At 29.8% G+C, this 25,514-nt stretch overlaps 10 protein-coding genes across 10 annotated transcripts; 5 read left to right on the top strand and 5 right to left on the bottom strand.

The window, feature by feature from the left end:
* Positions 1–4,446: 4,446 nt before the first annotated feature.
* BN7_5694 (Ferric reductase transmembrane component) lies at positions 4,447–6,576 on the top strand (the record flags this gene model as incomplete). The annotated part of the gene is made up of 1 exon (XM_011273738.1): positions 4,447–6,576. The coding sequence occupies one exon, from the start codon at positions 4,447–4,449 to the stop codon at positions 6,574–6,576; it is 2,130 nt and encodes a 709-aa protein (XP_011272040.1).
* Positions 6,577–6,728: 152 nt separating this feature from the next.
* STE24 (zinc metalloprotease) lies at positions 6,729–8,069 on the bottom strand (the record flags this gene model as incomplete). The annotated part of the gene is made up of 1 exon (XM_011273737.1): positions 6,729–8,069. The coding sequence occupies one exon, from the start codon at positions 8,067–8,069 to the stop codon at positions 6,729–6,731; it is 1,341 nt and encodes a 446-aa protein (XP_011272039.1).
* A 294-nt stretch (positions 8,070–8,363) lies between these two features.
* BN7_5692 (Replicase polyprotein) lies at positions 8,364–10,598 on the top strand (the record flags this gene model as incomplete). Its single annotated transcript, XM_011273736.1, has 1 exon — positions 8,364–10,598. The coding sequence occupies one exon, from the start codon at positions 8,364–8,366 to the stop codon at positions 10,596–10,598; it is 2,235 nt and encodes a 744-aa protein (XP_011272038.1).
* A 656-nt stretch (positions 10,599–11,254) lies between these two features.
* Positions 11,255–12,793, bottom strand: BN7_5691 (uncharacterized protein; the record flags this gene model as incomplete). Its single annotated transcript, XM_011273735.1, has 1 exon — positions 11,255–12,793. One exon carries the CDS (start codon positions 12,791–12,793, stop codon positions 11,255–11,257), a length of 1,539 nt encoding a protein of 512 aa, XP_011272037.1.
* A 410-nt stretch (positions 12,794–13,203) lies between these two features.
* On the bottom strand, positions 13,204–15,387 carry BN7_5690 (uncharacterized protein; the record flags this gene model as incomplete). Its single annotated transcript, XM_011273734.1, has 1 exon — positions 13,204–15,387. One exon carries the CDS (start codon positions 15,385–15,387, stop codon positions 13,204–13,206), a length of 2,184 nt encoding a protein of 727 aa, XP_011272036.1.
* A 1,019-nt stretch (positions 15,388–16,406) lies between these two features.
* Positions 16,407–17,219, bottom strand: TDA4 (Tda4p; the record flags this gene model as incomplete). Its single annotated transcript, XM_011273733.1, has 1 exon — positions 16,407–17,219. The coding sequence occupies one exon, from the start codon at positions 17,217–17,219 to the stop codon at positions 16,407–16,409; it is 813 nt and encodes a 270-aa protein (XP_011272035.1).
* Positions 17,220–17,757: 538 nt separating this feature from the next.
* Positions 17,758–18,804, top strand: ADO1 (adenosine kinase; the record flags this gene model as incomplete). Its single annotated transcript, XM_011273732.1, has 1 exon — positions 17,758–18,804. One exon carries the CDS (start codon positions 17,758–17,760, stop codon positions 18,802–18,804), a length of 1,047 nt encoding a protein of 348 aa, XP_011272034.1.
* Positions 18,805–19,585: 781 nt separating this feature from the next.
* On the top strand, positions 19,586–21,340 carry ECM27 (Ecm27p; the record flags this gene model as incomplete). Its single annotated transcript, XM_011273731.1, has 1 exon — positions 19,586–21,340. The coding sequence occupies one exon, from the start codon at positions 19,586–19,588 to the stop codon at positions 21,338–21,340; it is 1,755 nt and encodes a 584-aa protein (XP_011272033.1).
* Positions 21,341–21,697: 357 nt separating this feature from the next.
* SRB4 (Srb4p) lies at positions 21,698–23,463 on the top strand (the record flags this gene model as incomplete). Its single annotated transcript, XM_011273730.1, has 2 exons — positions 21,698–21,797; positions 21,863–23,463. The coding sequence occupies 2 exons, from the start codon at positions 21,698–21,700 to the stop codon at positions 23,461–23,463; spliced, it is 1,701 nt and encodes a 566-aa protein (XP_011272032.1).
* Positions 23,464–23,487: 24 nt separating this feature from the next.
* Positions 23,488–25,013, bottom strand: BN7_5685 (putative monooxygenase; the record flags this gene model as incomplete). The annotated part of the gene is made up of 2 exons (XM_011273729.1): positions 23,488–24,794; positions 24,896–25,013. The coding sequence occupies 2 exons, from the start codon at positions 25,011–25,013 to the stop codon at positions 23,488–23,490; spliced, it is 1,425 nt and encodes a 474-aa protein (XP_011272031.1).
* Positions 25,014–25,514: the final 501 nt, after the last annotated feature.

The raw sequence follows: 25,514 nt of genomic DNA, 5'->3' as shown, positions 1-25,514 counted from the left end.
CTCAGTTTTTTACACCCATATAAATCAATTCAACCAAAGATAGTTCAAGGAAACTCTATGACCAAGCTACTAAAGGACAAATATAGTGTCAAAAATTTAATCTATAACTGATTTGTCTTGAATACCAAGAAATTTAGAACTACCATTTTATAAGCTTTCCTCTATATGCAAAATATGCAAAATGCTTATTCTAGTATTGCAAGTTGATCCAATATGAATCAATATAAACAAATTTACTACACTTTCATTGGCCCTGTTTTCTATTCAACATCCAACAACCATCAGATTCAAAGAGTTATGTATAAATGATTGGCGTTAATAATGGTTTATAATCAAATAATGGGTGATCTTTCAAACATATACTGCGTACTATTTGATCATAATATGTGGAGGCATACACAGTACAGCTTCTTCAGCTGCTTATACATACCAAAAACGTACTGATCCGTTTGTTTATATTAATTGCCGATGTGTTTAAAGATTTCCAAGGGTTCAATTTGATACTCGTAATTTGTAAGTTGGTAAGTTGTAACTAGTTTGTTTAATCAATGATCATATATTATACCCTTTTAATTATATCATGATTAACAGAAACTAAACTCAGCTTTCAAAGCCAATACTATACCAAGAGAATAGTGAAGGACAAGATCGTAATCTTGGACTTATACGATCACTCCCCAGCTTCCAAGAAGGTACTAGCAGCTTTATTTCCAAGAACTATTATTGAACGTGCAAAGAAAACGTAGCTGAGTCAATCAGTACTTCTATTCATGCTATATGTGCCTTGAACTCTTGTTACCTTCAGGCCAAGGCTTCATGCTGGCTAATAACATACACTCGTTATTGTTCTCTGATACGTATAGCTTATATTGATCTCTTCGAAAGATGTACAATTCTATATGAATAGTTGTATCTTGAGTACAATTCCTTTAAAGCTAATTAAAGTATTCCTTTTTCTGCTTCCCAAACCATACAACGGTGAAAAAATTTAAGCTTATCTTAAAGTATTCCTCACCTGTACAAATATTTTCTACCAGTGTGATTTCTAACAATTCAAGTGTACCATATTAAAAGAATCAGCTAAGATCCATGTTTTCAGCGCTAATTACGGATCAAATTCATAAATTAATTGAAATATCCTCGATTGCCGTATAGATTGAATAGATTAATTGGATCGAGTATACGAGAGCAGCTTGTCAAATAGATCGAATAGATTGTTGAGATATACGGGGGCCACTAATTTAGAATAGGTTATTCATATAAGATGCCGGCTAACTTTATACAGTAAATACTAAAGAGCCAACTAGGAATATTTTTAACGTTTCAACGTTTCAACGTAGTGCGTGAGCATCCCTTAATATAGAGATTATTTTCATAAAATCAACATCCTTAGTGGCAGCTTTTTGTACTATCCTTATGTTACTGATTTTTAAGTATGTAGTCTCTCTTAGACCCATGAAACCAATGTCCCAGTCTCATAAATGTTTTCATGTGAGCTAGTGAGCGGTGTTAATTCATACATGTCCCAAATTGTAGATCGTCTAAACAGAGTTATCTGATGATGCAGGAAAATGTTCCAGATTTCAAATTAAATTTTTGTCGAAGGCGTATAAATTAATTAATTGGTTGATTAGAGCTTGAGGAGAAAGGTTATAGAAGGAAGTAGAAATATAAGTAAGCTGCTACATATGATATAGGACGTTGTTTAATCCGAGATTCTTTTTGAGGAGAAATTAACGGTTCATATAAAATCTTGGATTCATATAAGTACGCGATACGCTGAAAGTTGAGTTATCTTTTAAATCTATAGTCAACTTCAATCCTTGCAGTCCTTATAACCGCGTAAGGAAATTTTAACTGCTTTGATTGCCAAGGCCAAGGCTCCTCTCCAGCTTAAAGACCTTTCGAATACACGTCTATTCTACTACTTGGCTGTTGTTCAGCTAGCATTTAACTTAAAGCGATCGCGATTACTACTTCTTTCAAAATTTATACTGAAGTTGGCCGCGTCCCCCCAGCAAATCGTATTAAGGGACATTCAATTAAAAAAAGGCTGCAAATTGATTAACGCGTTGATAATTGGCTAGTTTTGAATATTTAACTAATAGACGTACATTATATAGAATTAAAGTTATTCACTTCTCTATGATTGGTTTTTTGAAGTACAAAGTAGGGCTTCTAATGCTAAATATCACTTTATGTTGTGGGAAAGAATCATACCTTCTTTAACTGCCGGTGACCCATATATTTGCAGCTCTTTCTAGCTCTTCAAGCCGTAATTACTGTGCTTCTAAAGCTGTAGTTCTTAAAGTTACTTTGAAGATCTCTTTATTCGAACGGGAATCCATGGTTAGAAATACGAATGTACTTATAGCTTAGATACAACAGAGTATCAACATCTTTAAAGATCAAATTGATCAAATTGATTATACACAAACTTGGCTCGAAAAAAGTTCAAAGTAATTATCTGTAACTGGAAGTTAAATTATTCATGTTCCTTGCAACAAATAAGCTTTTTGAAGTTTTTGACTTGTGCGCTTATAAAAAGTAACAAAAAAAAGCTTAGCAAAATTTTTTCTTTGCCCGCGCTCGCACAGCTAAAATTTTATAACACCGACATGAAAACTCGCGGGACATTTTTATATGCATTTAATTTTGGGAATCGGATACGAAGTTTTAAGCTTATTTTAACTTTTGTTGAGTTTATCAAGATAATCAGTTGAAAGGGATCTTTAATTCTTGTTTGAATTTGTGAACAGTTTGGTTGCAACAGGCGTTTAGAAGGTGGGTATAAATGATGATTTGAAACAGAATCATACGAACTTATGATTTGAGGTTTTGAATATATCATACTAGGTGCTAGATCACGATTCAGGGTACTTGAAGTATCTCTTGAAACTGATCAGAGATGTATATAGCTAGGGCTGATGTAGGCATATTGTTAGTTGTACGGACGTTGTAAGTTGTAGCTGGTTATGTAACATCAACATGTAAGTTGTAACGAATATAACACCCATATTTTGAAAGAGTAGCTGGTGCTAGACGTACTAGTGATCCGTGGATATATATTTCTTCATCTACGTCGTTGAAATATGTATATATATCAAGGACAATATTCAACGTCGTAGCACGTAGCACGTAGTGTACTGGACCCTGGTGTTTTTCATTCACAATTTTTCACAGAAGTTATATGAGAAGTTTTTTCACACGAGTCGACTCGAGTACAAATTATGAATTATGAAAAGGTACAAATTCGCCTTTCAGTTATCAGATCAATCTAACTTTCAAGTTTTCAACTAACTTATATATGACCGTTCACTGCAATGATCCTACCGGTAAACCGTTTAAACTAACGTAAACTCGAACAATCATGATCTTCAATGACTTTCAACTGGGGGATTACCATCCACTTGATACACCAGGTACTCCATCACACCTACTAAATCTTCAATTATATCCACTCACAACAAGTTGAATGGTAATTTGGTATCGATGGTTGTATAAATTTTATCAACTATGCATATTTTTGCCCTATAGTTTTTACGTCCGGCTTTAAAAATTCACACCCATATAAGAAAATCTTTGATAAAGTCAGCGAGTAAGTGAAACGTATAATCCACTTGCCAAGTTTATAAGTTGAATCTGTTATGGCCAAGAAAGATTGTTTAGATTGTATAAAAACAGTTGAGATTCCTGTTATGAATTGTACTCAAGTATATAAATGATTTGTAGTTTAACTAGTACCAGCTAATTTTTGAAGATTATCATGTCAATTGTCCCAAAAAAAAGTTTTTTCGTTGTTATGGTTTGGATTGTGGTCTAGGTCGTTGTGATTCTGAGTTTTGGGGACTTGAACCCACACTTTAAGATAGAAGATAAAGAATGAGAAAAGATCAAAGATCAAAGATCAGAAGAGATATCAGGTTCGTTTCAAATGGTTAATGGGTATAATCAGTATTCTAGATCTCAAATATCTCTTCAAAAACAGGCTGTTCTTGGGAGATTTTTCAAGTTATTTAGAGATCAAAACCACACCTTGGTGCGATCAATCTGATCAATATTATCAAGATAATCAAATTTAGGGACTTGTCCCATTTTCCACAACCCACAACTACACTTCGATTCCTTCAAAATTCATGTTTCTTTAATCGGTGTTTCCAGATTACAACTTTAACTTTATTTTTACCTGAAAAGCACTTTCATGCAACCATTTTAATGGACATACTTCTTTGTTTTATGACAATTTTCATGAATCTGACTGGCTAAAGTACTTGAATATGCGGTATACGTTAAAAGCTCAGACGTTTACGTTAATTTAATTATCCCTTTGGGAAAATTCCATAAAGATCAGCTATTATAAATACTTTGGAAATCCCTTATTTTTGAATCCCATAGATCTATAAAGTTAATATCTCCAAAGTTCAAACCACAACACCTCCAAATACCATGAAGTTTTCAACTGTTGGTGGTGCTTTAGCACTTGCTTCCACTGCTTTAGCATCTGAAGGATTCCATAAATATTCATATGAAGAATACGTTGTCATGTCATGTAAAGGTGCTGTCTTATCAGCTGCTACATTTTGTGAAAAAGATACTGTGAAAACATATAAATGTGATTGTAAAAATAAACCAGCTTTAGGTTCTTGGATAAATTGTATTTATGATAAATTAGGTGAAAATGATAAACATGGTGAAAAAATCGTGGAAGAATATTGTTCAGAATATAATGTTACCTTAGATTCTGAAAAATTACAAAAAGCTTATGCAAATGCAACAAAATATATCGTTGATACCACTAAAATTGATGGTTTCAACAAGACTGCTATTTTTGATACACCAGTTCAATATAACAAGAAAAAATATGTTAATTATTATAATTCTTATAAAGCTAGATGGGGTAACGTTGAAGATACAATGTATTTAGGTGCTGGTTTATTAGGTTATTGGGCAGTTATTTTCCTTGTTGCAACCATTTGGAATTTCTTGAATAAAGTTGCATTTATTAACAAAGCATTCCATTCAAAATTTGTTAATACTATAAGATCAAAATTATCATTATCTTCATTATTTGCAAATAAAAAACATTCCACTCCTATACAATTCCTCAAAGTTGTTGGTGGGTTTGTACCATTAAGAATTGAAACAATTGTGATTTTCTTTTATTTTGCCTTATTATTCATCTTTTCAGGTGTTAGATATACTTTTGTTCAAAATGATACAATTTGGAAACCAGTTGCAGCACAAGCTGCAAGATATCCAGGTGATAGAACTGGTGTTTTAGCACTTTATTCATTACAATTAACATTTTTATTTGCTGGACGTAATAATTTCTTAATGTGGTTAACAGGTTGGAAACAATCAACTTTTATTACTTATCATAAATGGATTTCAAGATTTAATTTCATTATGGTTTTAATTCATGCTGGTTCTATGCATCAACAATCTGTTGGTATGGGTTATGATAAATTTGTTACTAGATTACATACTTTTTGGTATAGATGGGGTATTGTTGCAGCTGCTTTCATGGGTGGATTAGTTTTCACTGCAGCTTATCAAGTTAGAAAAACTTTTTATGAAGTTTTCCTTGGTGTTCATATCGTTTTTGCTGCAATTTTCTTAGCAGCTTCATGGATTCATGCAACTCAATTTGGTTATGAACAATTTACTTATGCCCTTGCAGCCATCTGGTGTTTTGATAGATTTGTTAGAATCTTAAGATTGATTTCATTTGGTACTCAAGATGCGAAAGTTACTATAATTTCTGAAGAAACTTTAAAAGTTGTTATCCCAAAAAGATCATATTGGAAGGCATTCCCAGGTTCTTATGGTTATTTACATTATTTAACACCAACTACTTTCTTCCAATCACACCCTTTTACTATAATTGAAACTTCAGATAAAGAAATTACATTTGTCACCAAGATTAAAGGTGGTGTTACATCACAAATTTATAATCAATTAAAATCAAAACCTGGTCAAACTGGTATCATTAAAATCTCAGTGGAAGGTCCATATGGTAATCCAACTAATGTTACAAGATATGATACTGCATTATTATATTCAGGTTCAACAGGTATTGCAGGTCCATATTCACATGCATTAAAATCAGTTCAATCTGGTAAAAATCAACAAGTTAAATTATATTGGATTATTAGACATTGGAGTTCAATTGATTGGTTTGTTGAAGAATTGGTTAAATTGAAAAACACTGGTGTTGAAGTTATAATTTATGTTTCACAACCTGATAGTGCAATTGGCTCAAGATTTAATGGAGATCATTCATCATCAAATGGTTCTGATTCTGAACAAAAATCTGAAAAATTAAGTTCAAATGATGATGAAAAATCTGGTAATTTAGATTCATTAAAGAAACAATTAGATTTTATTGAATTTAGATATGGTAGACCACAAATTAATGAAATTGTTCATAATGATTTTTCAGAATCTCAAGGTACTATTGGTATTTGGACTGCTGGTCATAATTCAATGGTTGATGATATTAGATCTGCTGTTGGTGAAAATTTAAATGTTGCTAAAGGTAGAGTTGATTTCTTTGATGAATTACAAGTTTGGTAATCAATTTGTTTTCCTTTTGAGTTTTTTGTTATTTATTTGAATATGTATATATAATAGACTAATATATTTAATATAGAAAAATGTGCCCTGTAAAACTACAATATACTTTGAATATATGATCCTATTGTACATTCATTTTGTTTATATAAAATCTATTTTTCCTTTGAGCTATAGACTAATGCCTTTTTATTGATAGCATCTAATCTTTCAGCTAAAATTGGATGAGAATAATGATAACTTGAATATAACCAATCAGCATCTGGAGAACTTAAATTCTTGATATTTAAGTTAACTAAAGATTTTGATAATTCTTTAGCATAACCTTGTTTAACAGCATATTCATCAGCTTCATATTCATGTTTTCTTGATAATAAATTCATGAAAAATGTTAATAAATTATCTAAAGGTTGTAAAATATCATTAAATAATAAGAATCCAATAATAACTGGTTCTTGACCAAAGAATTCAAAACTTTCAAATAATGATTTATTATGAATAAAACCTGAAAATAATGTGAAAATAAATAAAATATGAGCTTGTGCAATGACTAAAGTTTTGGAAGTATGTGATAAAGCCCAATGACCAATTTCATGAGCCAAAACCGCGGTAGTTTCATCGGTTGTTGAAGTATTGATTAAAGTATCATAAATAACAATTTGTTTTGACCATGGTAAACCATAGAAATAAGCATTTGAATGGCCAGATCTTTTGGAACCATCAATAACATATAATTTTGATAATGGGAATTCATTCTTGGAAGCTAAGTTTTCAATTGATTCTTTTAATTCACCTTCTTCTAATGGAGTTAATTTGTTGAATAATGGTTGAATTAAAGTTGGATAAATGGCAATAGCAATAACTTGAACAGACATTAAGAAAATCCAGACATAAAAGACAAAACTATCACCAAAATAATCAATAACTTTCAAAAACCCAGCAAGAATTGGGAACCCTAATAAAACAGTTAACAGAATAGATTTAAAAGCATCAGTAATCCAAAGAGTTCTTGTTGATTTATTGAAACCAAATTTTTCTTCAAGAACAAAAGTTTGATAATAAGAAATTGGTAATGAAATAACAGTGGAGATGACTTGTAATAAGAATAAGAAGTATAAACTATGAACAATAACACTTGATTGAGCGAAAGCAGGTAAGAATTTGATGGATTTTGAATATAAATCACCACCTAAAGACCATAATTTTGGTAAGAAATCCAATACAATGAAGCCAACATTTTGAACATATGAGAAAACTTGATTGAAAATACTGAATTTAGCCTTTGCCCTTGAATACTCTTGTGATTGTTTAAAAGTTTTATCATCAATTTCAGCTTGTAAAGTTGGTGGTAATGAATCTTTTTGCAAGACCTTATATTGACGATATGTTAAATAGGTTTCAAATAAAAATTGGAAAGTGGTGAAGCCTAAGATGATGTTCTTCCAATTGATGGAAGGTTGATCAATAGCAGCAGCAAACGATTGAACAAGAGACATTATGAACCCTTTCTGACCCCTTTTTGAACTTCTCAATTGCTTTTCGTTTGATTTGTTTTCTTCAACTTTGTACAAATTTCAATCAAATTTACGTGGCGACAAAAATCAACAAACAAAAAAATTCGCGAACATTTTAGATAATCATAAATTATGTAATCAATATAAAGTATAAAGTTTAAATTTTTTTGCTTGAAATTTTGAAATTTTGTATATAAAAGGAAGGAATTCCACTTGAAATTCAGGGGTTTATACCGTGAGAAGCTATGTGACTATCAGGAATCAAACTAACCCAATATGAGCTCTCCAGGTGACTATTTCAAACTGATTCAAGAGGATTATCAAAAAGTTAAACGACAATTAAGTCATAAACCGATGACAGTTGTTCAGGCTCATGAGTATTTCGAAAGGCATAAGGAATCAATTGTAACAAACTTCTCTGTGGAAATTAGAAGACCATTGAATGAAATTAGGTTTTGGAAAATATTCAACGTTAAAGCTGATGGTGAAGAAACAATTGTCATTAATCAAAGTTTGATTTATGTCTTGTGTCTTTATATCACAAATATTGAACGTTATAATGAAACTGTTTCTCAAACCCCATCCAAGGTTACATTGTTGTTGAATTTAAAAGAAACTTGTCCTCACTTTTTCAAAATTTTGTACATTTTCCCGAGTGCTTTAGTTATGAATAAACTTATTGGTGTTGAAGATGATGATGATGATGATGAAGATGATGATAGTGATGATGACGATGATGACGACGATGATGGTGACGACGATGATAGTGATGATAGTAATGATAGTGATGATAGTGAAGAAGATGATGAAGATGATAAAGTTGAACCTGATGATGGCTCTAATGTGTTCAAAGATGTTAAACTACAAGATAAAGAGGACTTTATCAGTTATAATCTTGGTGAAGTTATTCAGAAATGTAAAGATGCAAATGTCTTTGAAGATGACGATTATTCACTAAATGAATCAGAAAATATTAAGTATAAATGTCATAAATTTAATGAAGACCATTTGGTTGAAACAATGATTTATATTAATAACAAGATTTGTTCTTTATTATTCAAAAAATCATTACAAAGTTTATTATTCTTCTATGGAAGGTTATTACCACCTTTATTTGTTGGTGATTATTCAAATTTGTTACAGACTAATTCTCGATTATTTGGTAATAACTTCTTTGATCCAATTGTTCGTTTGTTCCAATTTGCAATGGATGATTCTAAGAATGACATCTTGGATTCTAATAATATATTGAATGTTCCACACTTTGGTGTTGATAACCGGATTGTTTTAAAGAAGTATAACCAGTTTGAAGATGAGGATAAATCATCATCGTTAAAGAAGTACAAGTATTCTGATGATGAAGAGGGATTATCATTATTGGAATATGAAGAAGTATGGGGACCAGCTGGGAATTCATCCAATTTGAAAATTTTACATTTGAAGGATCAAGCTTTTTCCCAAAATGTCGATAGTGATGGTAAAAGTTTAAAGAAATTCATTAAAAATTCTAAAATTTTCCATTCAATTGTTTCCAAATTGATAAAAGAATCATCTAATTGTCAAACTCCAAACTATATAATCATCACAGATTATGAATTTTCATTGTTCATTAATCTTCAAAATAAAAATACTAAATCTCAAACCAAATCATCTGTTTCAGATTCTGAGCCAATTACACCAAGTTCAAGTGATGATGATGACACAATTTCTTCAGGTCAATATGATTTAGAAGTCTTGATGTGCAAAAATGTATTTTTAAAGTATTCACATTTTAATGAATTGAACTATAATCAAATCAATGTCATTGAATCAAGATTGATGACTTCAATTTTTTTGGAGAAGTTATTGGGGAAATCAAATCATGAAGTTAAATTTAATCCATTTTGTGAAGCTGTTAAAGAAGAATTTATACCAGGTATTGAATTAGGTGGACTCAAGATACAATCAAGTATTGATATAGATTTTATCTCATCATTCCTTGAGCGTGATCCAATTAATTCAACTTTTACAAGTGAGCTATATCATATTGCTCCTTTGGAACTCAAAGCTGTCATGAGTACCAGAGATTCAACGGTTGATGAAGAAATTGATTTTCTTATTTCAAAGTCAAACAAGAGAGAAAAGTCCATGATGTTGAAGTGTTATATACCAGATTTTGCAATGAAGAATCTTATTGATAAGAATAAAGCAAGTGAATTTCTTCAACTTCAAAGAGACGTGAGTCAAGAAATTGAAATACGTTCCAAGATTCGTTTCCATAATATGAACTGTCATTCTGATCTTGAAAAGATTAAGAAAACATATCCTAGTTATACTAGTATCGATCTTGAAGATTTTTTGAACTTTGGTGCTTTGAAGAAATATGGTAAAACTGTTGGTATTTTTTTGGTCTTTAAAACAATTAACAAGCTGTGGTCAGATAAAGACTTCAAAAACTATTGGAAAGAGTTTGAGAACATTATTGGACATAATAAATTCAAGAATGTTATGGAGAAAGGTAAAATTGATTGAAAGATTACATTTACTAGCTCATACTCAACTTTCAATTTATAGACACTTAAGTTTGTCATTATATTTTATTCTTTAATAATTCTCAACTTTTTTCTTTGATTTCCTATACTCTTAATTTATCTTATATATCAGCTGTATTTTAATGCTATATAATGTGCTTTAGTTGTGATATGTTTTTGCTTTATAACGTATAATATAGTTAAGTACATCAATAGGGTGAATTAGCATATTAAACTATATATGATGCGATTCCGTCCCTTTGATAGGATAACTGATCTATAGAGACGATCTGGAAACAAGGGTAGGGCTATCTATATAACTCATTGAGTGTGAGTAATGCAGCAGACCTGGGGTTCTCTATTTACCATACGATATATATACCGGCATATACGCCATGATTAACAGTCAATGAATTTGAACGACTTAGTGAGTAGTGAGTAGTGAAAATAGTTTTAGAGATAATAACAAGGAAATTGTTAGTTGTGATGTTTTTGTTATGTCGTATATCAGAATTGTGTAACGTTTCCTACATAACAACATATAATATCCAATCATACTAGCAAATACCATTGTACTTCAGCAACTATACCACTATAGATTATTCAATAAATACATATTTCATGATGCTTTACCTATTTAGTCTTCACATTGCTCCACTAATGAGCTTTAATTTGTTTCCCTTTCGCTTTTCTCTTCCTTCTTTGGAACCTGCGGGACGTCTTTCTAGATTCTAATGATTTCAAAAAACTCTCTAATAAAAAGATTGAAGTCATTAATCTTGATTCAATTATATTGATTTGATTATAATTCATTTCATTAAGATCTAAATTTTTATAAAATACATTCTTACATATCAAGACTTCCAAATCATATTCACCTGAGGAAAGTGTTTCATCATCACTTGAACTTGGTGTTATTGGTTCAGAATTTGGGTCAAATGAATTGATTTGATTCTTAATGATGGAATATTGTTTGCTTTTATCCTGATTTTGAATATTAATGAGCAACGAATACTGATAATCTGTGATGATTATATAGTTTGAATTTTGTGAATCAGATTGATCTTTAATCAAGTTGGAAACGATTGAATTGAAAATCTTAGAATCTTCAATAAAATTCTTTAAGCCTCTACCACCCTTGTTAACATTGTGGAAAAACCTTTGATCCTTCAAGTGTAAGATTATTATAGATAAATTTTCATCTTCCCATGTCTCCTCAGAGTGAAATAATGTTGACTCATCATCATCATAATATCTAGTCTTTGACACAATATGATTATCAGTACCCGGATGTAATACATTCAATATGTTATTTGGATCCAACGAATCAGTATCAGAATCATCCATTGCAAACTGGAATAAACGAGTAACAGGATCAAAGAAGAAATCATCATATAATATTTTGGAAGAATTTTGATTTTTAAACATGAAGTTTGAATAATCACCAGCAAACAAGGGTGGTAATAATTTTCCAAAGAACAATAACAAACTTTTTAATGGTTTTCTGGATAGCTCAAAGGAGAGCTTTTCATTCATTTTAGTCATTGATTCAACTAATTTATCTTGGTTAAATTTATGACATTTATACTTAAATTCATCATTAGTATCACGAACTTCATTCATTGAATAATTAACTTCTTCAGGGACATATTCATTCTTTAATGTTGGAATAACTTCACCAAGGTTATAGCTGATAAAGTCCTTTCCAGCTTGTAATTCAACATCATTGAAAATATTGGAGTCATCATCAGGATCAACTTGATCACCATCACCAATTATAACTTTATTCATAACTAAAGCACTTGGGAAAATGTACAACAATTTGTAAAAATGACGGCAAGTTTCACTCAGACTTAGCGATATTATAGACTTTGATGGATTCTGGGGATCGATATTTTCACTATATGGTTCATTATAACGATCCAAGCTTGTAATATAAAGACACAAGACATAAATCAAACTTTGATTAATGACAATTGATTCTTCATCACCAGTTTCAATAGTAAATATTTTCCAAAACCTAATTTTATTCAATGGTTTTTTTATTTGAAAAAAAAAGTTTGTTATAATTGATCCTTTGTGCCTTTGAAAATATTCATTAGCTTGAACAATTGACATTGGTTTGTGACTGATTCGATGTTTGACTTTTTGATAATCCTCTTGAATTAGTTTGAAATAGTCACCTGGTGAGCTCATACTGGGTTATTACGTTTTATAATACCATCATCATATCAGTTGAATTATTACTTTACCCCTAAAAATCACAAGTGGAACCCCTTCCTTTTATGTTCAAAATCTGATGTTGAATTTCTTAAAACTTTCGAACAAACAAATTAACTTTATACTTTATATTGATTATATAATCAATGCATTCGCGAAGCTTTGAAATTTAAGGTAATATCGGATATATGCTGTTATAAGAACTTAAAGAAGATACATAATTCCGATATACCTCATATTATACCTTGTAAGAAAATACAATCAATAACAAAACTCGATATGGCAATATTAAACTTTAATGTTATCATCAAGAGTAAAACAAAAAATAATAATAATTAATTAGTCGTATACGCGTAAGCTACCAAAGAGCATCTGAAAAAAATCACCTAATCAAGTTGAATAGTCTCCACAATAGTTTTGAATTCATCACCAATGATATTTTTACACACATTCCAAAAGTTGACGTCTGAACTAAATCCATGGTCATCCGGTGAGCTCTCAGATTTCTTAAAAGTCAAAAATATACCAGCAGTCTTATTATTCTCTTTCAAAGCACCAAAATTGACAAAATTATCAAAATTATGAGTTGATGACCAGTGTTCTTCATTTCTTGCAACTTTATCAATATTATCCATGTTATTTTTAATGTAAAGACGAATCTTGGAACGTATTTCAATCTCTTGACTTACATTTCTTTGAAGTTCAAGAAATTCGCGTGCTTTGTTCTGATATCCAGGAAGATTCTCAATTGCTTTATCTGGTATATAACACTTCAGCACCATGGATTCATGATGTTCAGGATCTAAAATGAAGGAATCAAGCTCTTCATTAAAAGCTGAGTCTCTGGTGGTCATGACAGCTTTAAGTTCTAAAGGATCAATATCATCATAGATTTCACAGGTAGAGGAATGTTTATTGTAACAATGTCTGGTCAGAAATGATATATCAAAACTTGATTTTATTTCCAATCCACCTAATTCAATACCAGGTACAAATTCTTCTTTAAAACTTTCACAAAATGGATTTTGTTTATAAAAAACGGATTCGTCATCATTTGATTTCAATAACCTTTCCAGAAAAATTGAGTTCATCAATCTTGATTCAATGATATTAATCTTATTATAATTCTTTTCAACAAGGTGTTTATTCTTAAAAAATTTATCCTTACACATTAAAATTTCTAAATCACTTTGCACTGAAGGATTAGTTCTTTCATCATCGCTTGAAACTGGTGTTATTGGTTCAGAATCTGAGTCAATAAGATTGGTTTTACTGTTGATATTCTGATTTTCAAATTTAATGAATAACGAATATTCCTCATCCGTGATTATTATGTACAGTGGAGGTTTGTAGTAAGAGCATAATACTTTTAAATATTCAACAGTTCTATTGAAAATTTCAGATCTTTCAATAAATTTCTTTAAACCAGGCAGTTCCCTGGCATTATCGAAAAAAAAACTGTCAATCAGGTGTAATATTCTTATATGGAATAAACAGTTTTTATAATTTTCATCATTTTGTGCCCATATTTCTTCATATTTGCATACACCGACATCATCATCATCATCATCATCATCATCATCATCATCATCGTCATCATCGTCATCATCATCATCTTTATTATTATTATTATTATTATTATCATTATCATTATAATAGTGCTTGGACTTCGTTAACATCATACGGTTATCACCAGAGTGTGAAACATTTAATACGTTATTAGAATCCATCTTATCATTCTTATATTCTTCTACTGCAAATTGGAATAAACGAATAATAGGATCAAAGAAGATATTCTCATATCTTTGATCTTTATCCATGAAATTTGAATACCCGCCAACAAACAAAGGTGGAAATAATCTTCCATAGAAAAACAACAAGCTTTGTAATGATTTCTTAGATAATAAATAACACATTTTGTTATTGATATAAGTTATTGATTCAACCAGATGATTTTTATTAAATTTGTGGCATTTATACTTGAATTCATGATCATTACCACATTCATAATTTATTGGATCATTAACTTCTTCAGGAGGTCTTATTTGTATTAATTTGGGAATAACCTCACCAAGATTATAAGAGATGAAGTCCTCTTCATCTTGTGATTCAACATCATCGAAAATACTGGAATCATCATCACGATCAACTTGACCATCACCACCAATTTCTTTATTTACAACTAAAGCACTTGGGAAAATGTACAAAATTTTAAAAAAATGAGGACAAGTATCTTTCAAGTTCAATAGCAATGTAACCTTAGATGGGGTTTGAGAAACAGTTTCATTATAACGTTCAATATTTGTAATATAAAGACACAAGACATAAATCAAACTTTGATTAATGATTATTGATTCTTCACCACCAGCTTTAATATCAAAGATTTTCCAAAACCTAATGTCAATTAATGGTTTTCTAATTTCAACAGAGAAATTTGTGACAATTGACTCTTTGTGCCTTTCAAAATACTCATGAGCCTGAACAACTGTCATTGGTTTATGACTTAATTGACGTTTAACTTTTTGATAATCCTCTTGAATTCGTTTAAAATAGTCACCTGGTGAACTCATATTGGGCTAATTTGATCCTTAATAACCAGCGTAGCTTCAATTGAATACATTTTGCCCCTAAACTCCAATTGGAACCCACAGCTTTTATATTCAAAAGATGTTGAATTTCTTAAAACTTTCAAACAAACAAATTTAAACTTTATACTTTATAATGATTATATAATCAGCATGTTCGCGAATTTGTGGTAAATTGGCCAGCCAGATTATTTGGGCTTTATCTTTACGTCTGAGTCTTCACGTCTTCACTCTCATATCAATTCACTTCAAATGGTGTTTAATATGTTGAATATTGGTTGAATAATGTTGAAGTTACTAAATTGATTAGTCTAAAAAAATTTAAACATTGACATATCTAGCACAAGGAACTAAAGTTATATTTAATGAAGGTTATCTTTTGGATGGAACTAATTACCAATATTGAAATGAATTTTCTGCTGTTTATGTGTTTATGGGAGATATGACCGTTATCGATGACTATAGGTCTCCCATGCAACCCATTAATCCAATATTTATAGTAAATAACTGATGATAAAGTTAACTTGTAATACATCAAGATCAACCCAACAAAACATACATAAAGTAAATCCTTCAGTCTCACTCAACAGTCCCTATTCAAGAGCACTATATAGCCATAATCATAGATTCTTTCATTATAAATAGCTTCATACTGTACAAAATAAACTAAGTTGTTATTATAAATACTAGAACTACACAACTTCATTTAAATGTATACTTTCTTATCAGCAGTTGGTTTGCCTCCCTTAACAATAATCTTTACACACTGAAGCTAATCTTTCATATCAAAAAAAAAAAGAATGGAAATGTCAAGGTGATTTAATAATCACGTATAATAATCAGATGTTCTAAATAGCTTATAATGTATCGGAATTATGTATTATTCACAGTGTAACATATATCCGATGCTACAATATTATCATTTTGAATATCTTTTGTATTACTTATTATATATGTGAATATATGCTAATCATTTTAATCATAATTGAATATTATCATTTGATTTATTCATCTTTTTTGGAGGTAGAAGCTGGTGGTGCTGAAAATTTCTTAATAGCAATTGAAACCATTTTTTTAAACCAATAAACATTAAGAACATCCAAGGCAAAATTTAATCCAACAATTGATAAAGGTAACCAAATTGGTAATTTATCCCAAACTTGATAAAATTGAATTGAAACTTTAAAAATTGCATAAAAACCCCAAATAATTCTAACAACGAAAAAAGTAATCATTAATAATAATCCATTAATAGCTTGCACTTGGAATGGGACAGTACCATTTGGTAATTTACTTATAAACCAATTAATATTAACAAATGGAGTTGATAATTCAAAACTTAAGAATCCTGCAACCCAACTTAGACAAAAAGGTCTTAGGGTTGAAGAAAATACAAATAATGAAGCAAATGCATGTAGTAAAAATCCTACCCCAAACATTTTGAAATATCTTAAACAAATGAATAAATCCCAAATGAAATAACCAATTGTAATAGCACTAACAAACCCAGCATAAGGTAAATAAGAGAAAATTGGATCCTTGTTTAAAGTTTCATTACCATATAATGGGAAAATAACTCCAATGGAGATTAAACATTGAACCATAGAAACAATATGAATATCAAAATTTTTCTTCCCCTTTTTCGATAAAACATTATAATTTTCACCAAATAACGACCTAGAGATGATTGGACTTATAGTGAATAACAATTGATAAAACACAGCAGATCCAATGATTTCATGATAATGAGCTTCATAATAATTTTTTGGATCTGTGATGAATGGTCTATATTGTAAAAAAAAATCTTCAGAAACCATCTTGAGCACCTAAAACACCAGCGAAAAAAAGAGAATATGGATTAAAAAAGTGTGTTGATTCACTTCCGATGAGTCAATTGGACTAAATCAATGAGAATATACAACTTTCCAATGGTTTAAATCACCAATTTCCCTTAGTAAATTAAGCTTAATTTTCGCCTAATTTTGATTTTTGATTTTTTCCATTATCCGAAATCAAAAAAAGTACAAACAAAACCAAAAAATTACACCAAAAAACACCTTTTGTATGGGAAAAATGTCTAAATGACCATTTTATGACCTTAAATCACTGGTTTATTGGTGTTTTTCATCTTAAAATCATCATAAACCTACTATTTTAACCCATAATTCCACCATCAAGGTACAAATCTAGTATTTAAAATTATAAGTCACATGTCAATACAAAAAACTGATTACATAAGCCATATATAAATTTTCACGTGTATTTTCGTTTACGTCGATTTAAATTCAATTCAATTCAAACAACAAACACATTTCAAACAACAAACCCAATTGTTTTAAAGCCAATTATACCATCATGTCCTTCCCATTAGTCGCTTTAGGTAACCCATTATTAGATTTCCAAGTCAACGTTGAACCTTCATACTTGGAAAAATATGAATTAAAAGCTAATGATGCAATCTTAGTTGATGAAAAACATTTACCAATCTTTGGTGAATGTATTAAAGACCCTTCAGTTCAATTCGTTGCTGGTGGTGCTGCTCAAAACGCTGCTAGAGGTGCTGCTTACATCTTACCAGAAAATTCAGTTGCTTATTTCGGTTCTGTTGGTAAAGATAAATATTCAGATTTATTATTAGAAGCTAATGCTAAAGCTGGTGTTAAATCTTTGTATCAATTCCAAACTGAACATGAAACTGGTAAATGTGCTGCTTTAATCACTGGTCATAACAGATCTTTAGCTACTGATTTAGCTGCTGCTAACCATTTCACTCCAGATCATTTAACTAAACCTGAAAATTGGGCTGTTGTTGAAGGTGCTAAAGTTTTCTATATTGGTGGATTCCATTTAACTGTTTCTCCAGAAGCTATTTATACTTTAGGTAAACATGCTTCTGAAAATAACAAAACTTTTTCATTAAACTTATCTGCTCCATTCATTCCAGAATTTTTCAAAGATGTTTTAGATAAATCAATTACATTTGCTGATTACGTTATTGGTAATGAATCTGAAGCTGAAGCTTATGCAAGATCTCATGATTTGAAAACAACTGATTTATCAGAAATCGCTAAATATATTGCTAAAGAACCAAAAACTAATGCCAACAAAAACAGAACTGTTGTTATTACTCACGGTTTAGAACCAACAATCACTGTTACTTACAACAAAGCCACTGATTCATTTGATGTTCAAGAATTCCCAGTTCATCCATTAGATTCAGCCAGGATTGAAGATACTAACGGTGCAGGTGATGCTTTCGCTGGTGGTTTCTTAGCTGGTCTTGTTAATAATGATGATTTGAAAACTTCAATTGATAAAGGTCAATGGTTAGCTAAATTATCTATTCAAGAAGTTGGTCCTTCATTCCCATATCCAAAAACTTCTTATACATCAGGTAATTAAGATGTCATATAAACATACATAGATCATTCAACAGGTTAATTTTTTGGGTTATAACTTATTATTTCTTTGAAGCAAAAAGCTTTCAATTCAACATAGATGGCGTTAATTTTTTAATTTTTTTTGGAAAAACTGGCACCAATTGTAGAAGTTATCATCAACTACAATTACTTTCTTCTATAAACCTATAAAATCCTCATTAAAATCCATTTAAATCATTTTTTGGGGGCTTATACCGTCTGTCATCTCAACCCGTGTCTGTATTTTCATAATTCCGATAGGATACGTAGAAAAATACTTCAAGTACAAAAGAAAAATATAAAGTGTCAAACGACAACAGCTAAAACTATTCAATGATTTGACTTTGAATGTTGTTTTATGAGTGTGATATATTATGAAACTGTTTATATGTGTGATAATATGTCTTGTTTGTCTGAGTGGTGTTAGTTCTCAAGATGTTGATTTAGATTTATCAAATATCACAAATACATTTGAATTTAATGTTGATTCAGTAATACATAATAATAATACCAATGAGGTTGGTTATGATTGTCATGATATTCATTTCATACCCAGAGAAGACCAATGTCAGTTTATTCAACAAAATTGTCATGATTATAAGATTGGTCTAATAAATTATATCTCATTATATTATTGTCATAAAAATAAATTCCTAACAATTTGTGGGTTCTTAATCATACTGATTATTTTATTTATTACATTAGGTATAACTGCAAGTGAATTCTTATGTCCAAATTTAGAAACTATATCCAAAATCTTTCATATGAGTGAAAATCTAGCTGGTGTTACTTTTTTAGCCTTGGGGAATGGAAGTCCTGATGTTTTTTCTACTTTAGAAGCTATGAAAATTGGATCATCAAATTTAGCCATTGGAGAACTTTGTGGTGCTGCTTTATTCATAACATGTGTCGTTGTTGGTGGTATGTCAATAGTGAAACCTTTTAAAGTTGTCAAAAAACCATTTATAAGAGATTTAATCTTTTTAATATTAGCTATAATTATCACAATGATTTTCCTAAGTGATGGTAAAATAACAATTTGGGAATCTTTAATAATGTTATTATTATATGTTATTTATGTTGTATTTGTCATATCATGGGGTTGGTTAACTACAAAAAAGAGGAAACAGGCACTGATTGATCAAAAAATTAGAAATAATTATTATAATGGATCATCACAATCAATGGCACAATATCAAATTGATGAAGATCAAGAAGTTAATGATGAAGATATACTGAATGGACTAGGTTCGATGCCTGGTATTGAAGCTCTTGATCATATAGAGACAACTACAGAAGACCTCAATGAATATAAAGAATCACATTCTTTGATAAGACCTTCAATTTTAGGTGCTTTAGAATTTAATAATCAAATGCAAAATTATTTTGAAGATAGGGAAGGGACCATTAGACTGGATGACAATGATGACCAAATACATAATACAAATATATCATTGAATCCATTACCTTCAAGACTGAAAACTTCACCAACTTCACCATTTATTGATCATGACGATGAATATAGTACTGATAGGTATCAAACTGCACCTGCAATGTTTATTGATCATGAATATAGAAATTTAGACAATTTAGAATTTCTTGAATCACAACCAGATTTTGATAATGTTCATCAAATAATCAAAACAAGATTGAAAAAAATATTTAATAATAATGATTCTAAAAGTTTGTTTTTTAAAATTTTCTCAACACTAAAGAATTTCCAAGAGAAATCAAAATTTGATAAAGTTTTAAATTTATGTGTTCTTCCATTAGTTACTATATTGAAAATAACCATTCCTGTTATTAATGAAGATTTTGATCTTACTGAATATAAACATAATGGATTCATATTATTCATGATCCAATGCATTTTCACACCATTCATTATAGGGTTTTTGAATTTTTATAATGATGAATGGAATTATAAATTTATATTAATACCCGGTTTAATATCAATAATATTAATTGGTATAAACATTTTCATGAAATCCATTATTATCAAATCTTCATCAGAATTACCTTTTAAATTAATCAAAATAATATGTTCCTTCTCAGGTTTTATAATTTCAATATCATGGATTTCAACAATAGCATCAGAATTAATTTCTATCATAAAATTTTTTGCAATTTTATTAAATTTATCAGATGCCATATTGGGTGTTACAATATTTGCTATAGGTAATTCAATGGGGGATTTTATATCAAATTTCACAATTGCAAAGATGGGATTTCCTATGATGGCATTATCTGCATGTTTTGGTGGTCCATTATTGAATATATTATTAGGTATTGGTATGAGTGGAGTTTTTGTGATTCCTATGAAAGGAAGTCCGATTGAATTAGAATTATCAAATACATTGATTGTTGGTTCAATAGCATTATTAATTAATTTGGTTTTTTTGTTAATTGTGGTTCCTTTGAATAAATTTGAAATGAATCAATTTACTGGTTGGTTCATGGTGGGTATTTGGAGTGTTGCTACTTTGATTTGTGTCTTGTTAGAGATTATAACAGCATAAAGAGAAAATGTATCATAAATTAAATAAAAGTTCAATATATATTCTCAAATTTCCCATGTTTTACTCAATTTTCTCAGAAAAAAAAAAGATATGTAGAAATTTAAAGTATCTTTATGTCATATCCAATGTCTTTAATAACCAAATCCTCATTTATATAGCTTAAAATATTGTTTAAATTACTTGCAAATTAACTCCAGAGTTTATACCTCTGTGTCCCGTAACATTTGTTTCTTACATAATCATCCGCGAATTTTTTGTTTTTCTTTGATTGTTTACGTATAAGTTCATTGAAATTGAAATATCTAATAAAATCATTGAAATCTTTAATAAAGAAACCAGAACCAAAGACTTTTCAAAATGGCTGAGCAGGACTTGTCAAAGATACATATTACATTGGACTCCAAGCTCATAGACGAGCATGTTGATGCTTTTCTTCCAGATGAGTTAGTATTCAAAGGTTTTTTATTTTGTGAAAAGAGTGTGTGGTTATTAACTAACATTATAGACAAAAACTTACATTAGCTCAATTAGTACCCAGAATTATCCATGAAAGAGGTCCATTTGTTGATATAAATGAATCAGATTTGATTAAAGAGATTGCTAGCTTAAATGCTCAACAAAATTCTGATAATGATGTTGATATGGACCAAGATGATCATGATAATTTAGAAGAAACTCCAGATGACGATGATCAATTGATTAATGTTAATGAAACTTTCACTAAGAATAAAATTGAAGCGTTGAAATTTATATCTACTGCATTAAATGAATCTTCATTGGCTTTGGATTTCGTTTCGTTATTGATTAGTTGTGTTAGACCTGCTGCTGGTACTATATCGATGTCTCAACATTTAAAAAAATTTGTCCCACCAGGTTCTTTGAACTCTGATATTGTTAATCAAGTTACAACTCCACAAGAAAGAGAATTGAGGATGAAGAATGAAAAAATTATTGGGCAAGGTTGGAAACTATCAAGTTTAGAAAGTTCTTCAAATAAATTAAGAGATTCAAGTATAAGATTAAGTGAAGAAATTTTAAAAGAAAAGACCTTTTGGGATACAATCAAGAAAAATTTCAATAATAAAGAAATTTTATACAAGACAAGAGATAAATCTACGGGGAAAAGAATATTTGCCGTTAAATATGGTTATGAAGATTCAGGTTCTACATATAAAATCCAAGGGAATGCAATACTTAAAACAACAGATAATAATCATCGTATAGATTTTGTTCCATTAAATAGTGTATCAGGTTCAGAAAAGAAATTATTAAGAGTGAGAATCTTGAAAAAACAGAATAATGATGATGAGTTTACAATTTTTGGTGAATCCAAAATTGATGAAAATTTCTCCCAAGATGATTCTATAAGATCACAAATCTCTAAAGCTAGATATTTTATATTTGAAGAAGAATTATTTAATCAATTAATTGAGGAAGCTAATCATTTATTAGCTTTTAATGTTTCAGTGGAAAATGAATCAAAATTTTCAATAAATTTAATTGATGAAATTATTGAATTTGAATATATCGAATTTGATGAAACTAAATCTCCAAATGAACAACCATCCAATTTTGATAAAACTGAAAACTCAAGAGCTGAATTAATTACAACTTATTTAAGATTAATGCTTACTATAAAATATAAGAAAAATTTAGAATCCAAAAGACAACCATTAGTTGTTAAAAATTCAAATCAATATAGATATCAAACTACGCCATCTTCATTAATATTACGTCCACTAATTGGTCATTTTAAACATGAACAAAGTTTGAAAAAAATTCGTCATTTAATTAAAGATTTGATTTCAAATGTTGATAATTCTTCATTCAAAATTTATAAATATTGTAATATAAAAAAGAAAGAATATGAAACAGATTCATTTAAAAGAATTTCCAAACCACCTTTATCAAAATTCAAACTGCTCATAGGTGATTCATTAACAATTGAAGTTGTGTTATCTTCATTAGATTACCTAAATCAAAAAATTCATATATCGGCTCATAAAATTGAGGATTTATTTGGTGAAGGTAAGAAAAAATTAATTGATGTTGATTTTGAAGATTTAATACAAGTTGAAGAATGCTTAGAATGGATTATTGAAGAGTATAAAAATCAAGAATAGATAATATTATACAATTATTTCTCTTTATTTTTTATTTAATTTTGTAACAAATTCTTCTTCCGAAACACCAGATCTCCATCTTAGATTGAAAGCTGGATGATTTTCAGGAACAAATGATTGACCTTCTTTACCATATAATTGTTCTCTATAAGTCCCGTTTTCAACTGGGTATTCAGTTTGTGCTAATCCCTTTTCTTGTAATTTAGGTATAACATAATCAACTAAATCTTCAAAAGATTCAGGCCAAACTGCATAAGTAAAATTAAACCCATCAACATCACTTTCTTCGACATATTTTTCAATATCATTTGCAATCTTATCAGGAGTTCCTACAAATACTGCACTTGTTGAACCACCAACTGAAATACGTTCAATTATTGTCTTTTTGGTGAATTTTTTACCAGGATTAAATTTTGTCAAGTTTTCAATATATGATCTCATACCATTATTTTCAACATGATTCAATTCTTGATCGTCATCCCACTGACTTAAATCTATACCTGTCCAACCACCGAAAAGAACTTGTGCACCATCATGATCCGAGTATTCAACTAGTTCATCATACTTGGCTTGGGCTTCCTCTTCAGTTTGTCCTACTATAACAGTTGCAGAACACAAAAATTTGATACTATCCTCATTACGACCTTTTTCCACTGCGAGTTTTTTAATAGATTTGATTTTATCACCTAAATTCCCCGGTGTTAATCCATTAATATAAATTACTTCTGCATGTTGAGCTGCGAAATTTTTCCCCTTTGTTGAAGTACCAGCTTGAACAATAACTGGTAATCTTTGCTTGGAAGGCTCAGATAATGAAGGTCCTGCAACATCGAAATAATCACCTTTGAAATTAATTTCACGAACTCTATCAGTATCAATATACTCTCCCTTTTCACGATCAACAATAACAGCATCATCTCTCCAACTTGATAATAATAATTCATAAATAACTTGTAAATATTCTTCAGTCTTATTATACCTTTCATCATGTTCAGGTAATGGAGCATTATTTAACAATTCTCTTGCAGTTGATGGTAAAAATGAACTAACAACGTTCCAACCGATTCTACCATTAGTCAAATGATCTAATGTGGCTAATCTTCTAGCAAGATGATAAGGTTGTTCACTAATAGAACTAAAAGTCACAGCAAACCCTACATTTTTAGTAACAGCAGCCATTGCAGAGATTGAAAGACTTGGATCATTTTTTGGAGCTTGAATACCAGTTTTCAATGATTCTTTGAAATTATGAGGTCCTTTATAAGAATCAAAATATGCTAATGAATCTGCAACAAATATAGCATGAATTTTACCTCTTTCTGCAATTTTTGCTAAATGAATCCAATAATCAAGATCTTTATATGTTGATGATCTATCTCTTGGATTTTTCCATTGACCAGCTATATTTTAATGTTAGATTAAAAAGTTATACTTTTGGAAATTAGAGTTGACATACGATATTGAAGACCTGGAGAGTTATTTTCGAAAAAGTTTATAACTAATTTCTTCTTTGGATTAATCTTTTGCTTTTTTCCAACTGGTTCAGTCATTATAGTTAAGATCAATCAACACTGATATTAATCTACCAAGAAATCATCTTCTCACTTTTATGTATCTTTTTTTTCAGTATCTCATGATCTCATTATCTCATAATCTCTATACTTTATCAAAATAGGTAATCAACCGACATTGACGTGATCCATAAATATTATTGAAAGATCTCGAAGCCATAGTAATCTGTCCGAACCGGAGATAATTACAAATTGGTTTGCGCAGGATTGAAATGTGTCAAATATTTGAGATTTTAGAATGGGTTTTTTAATAAGACTTTTGGTGGTAATATATTGATTTTAATATCAATTAATGGGTTTTCAGAAATTATAATTGCTTTGGTGTAATTATTTTCCCTAAATTCAAAGTTTGAAATTTAGTGATTTTTCAAATTATTCAATTTTGTAACAAAAATAAAAATTAAAAGATCATTAATAAAGTTTTTGAAATAAAACACAAACAACTGAGATTTGTATTTTTCCCATAGTAAATTTTTAAAA

This window comes from Wickerhamomyces ciferrii, contig 00229 (assembly GCF_000313485.1).
Source record: "Wickerhamomyces ciferrii WGS project CAIF00000000 data, strain NRRL Y-1031 F-60-10, contig 00229, whole genome shotgun sequence".
NCBI lineage: Eukaryota > Fungi > Ascomycota > Saccharomycetes > Phaffomycetales > Wickerhamomycetaceae > Hansenula > Hansenula ciferrii.
The sequence above is the reverse complement of the archived record's forward strand: the minus strand, read 5'-3'. Positions and strand labels throughout refer to the sequence as shown.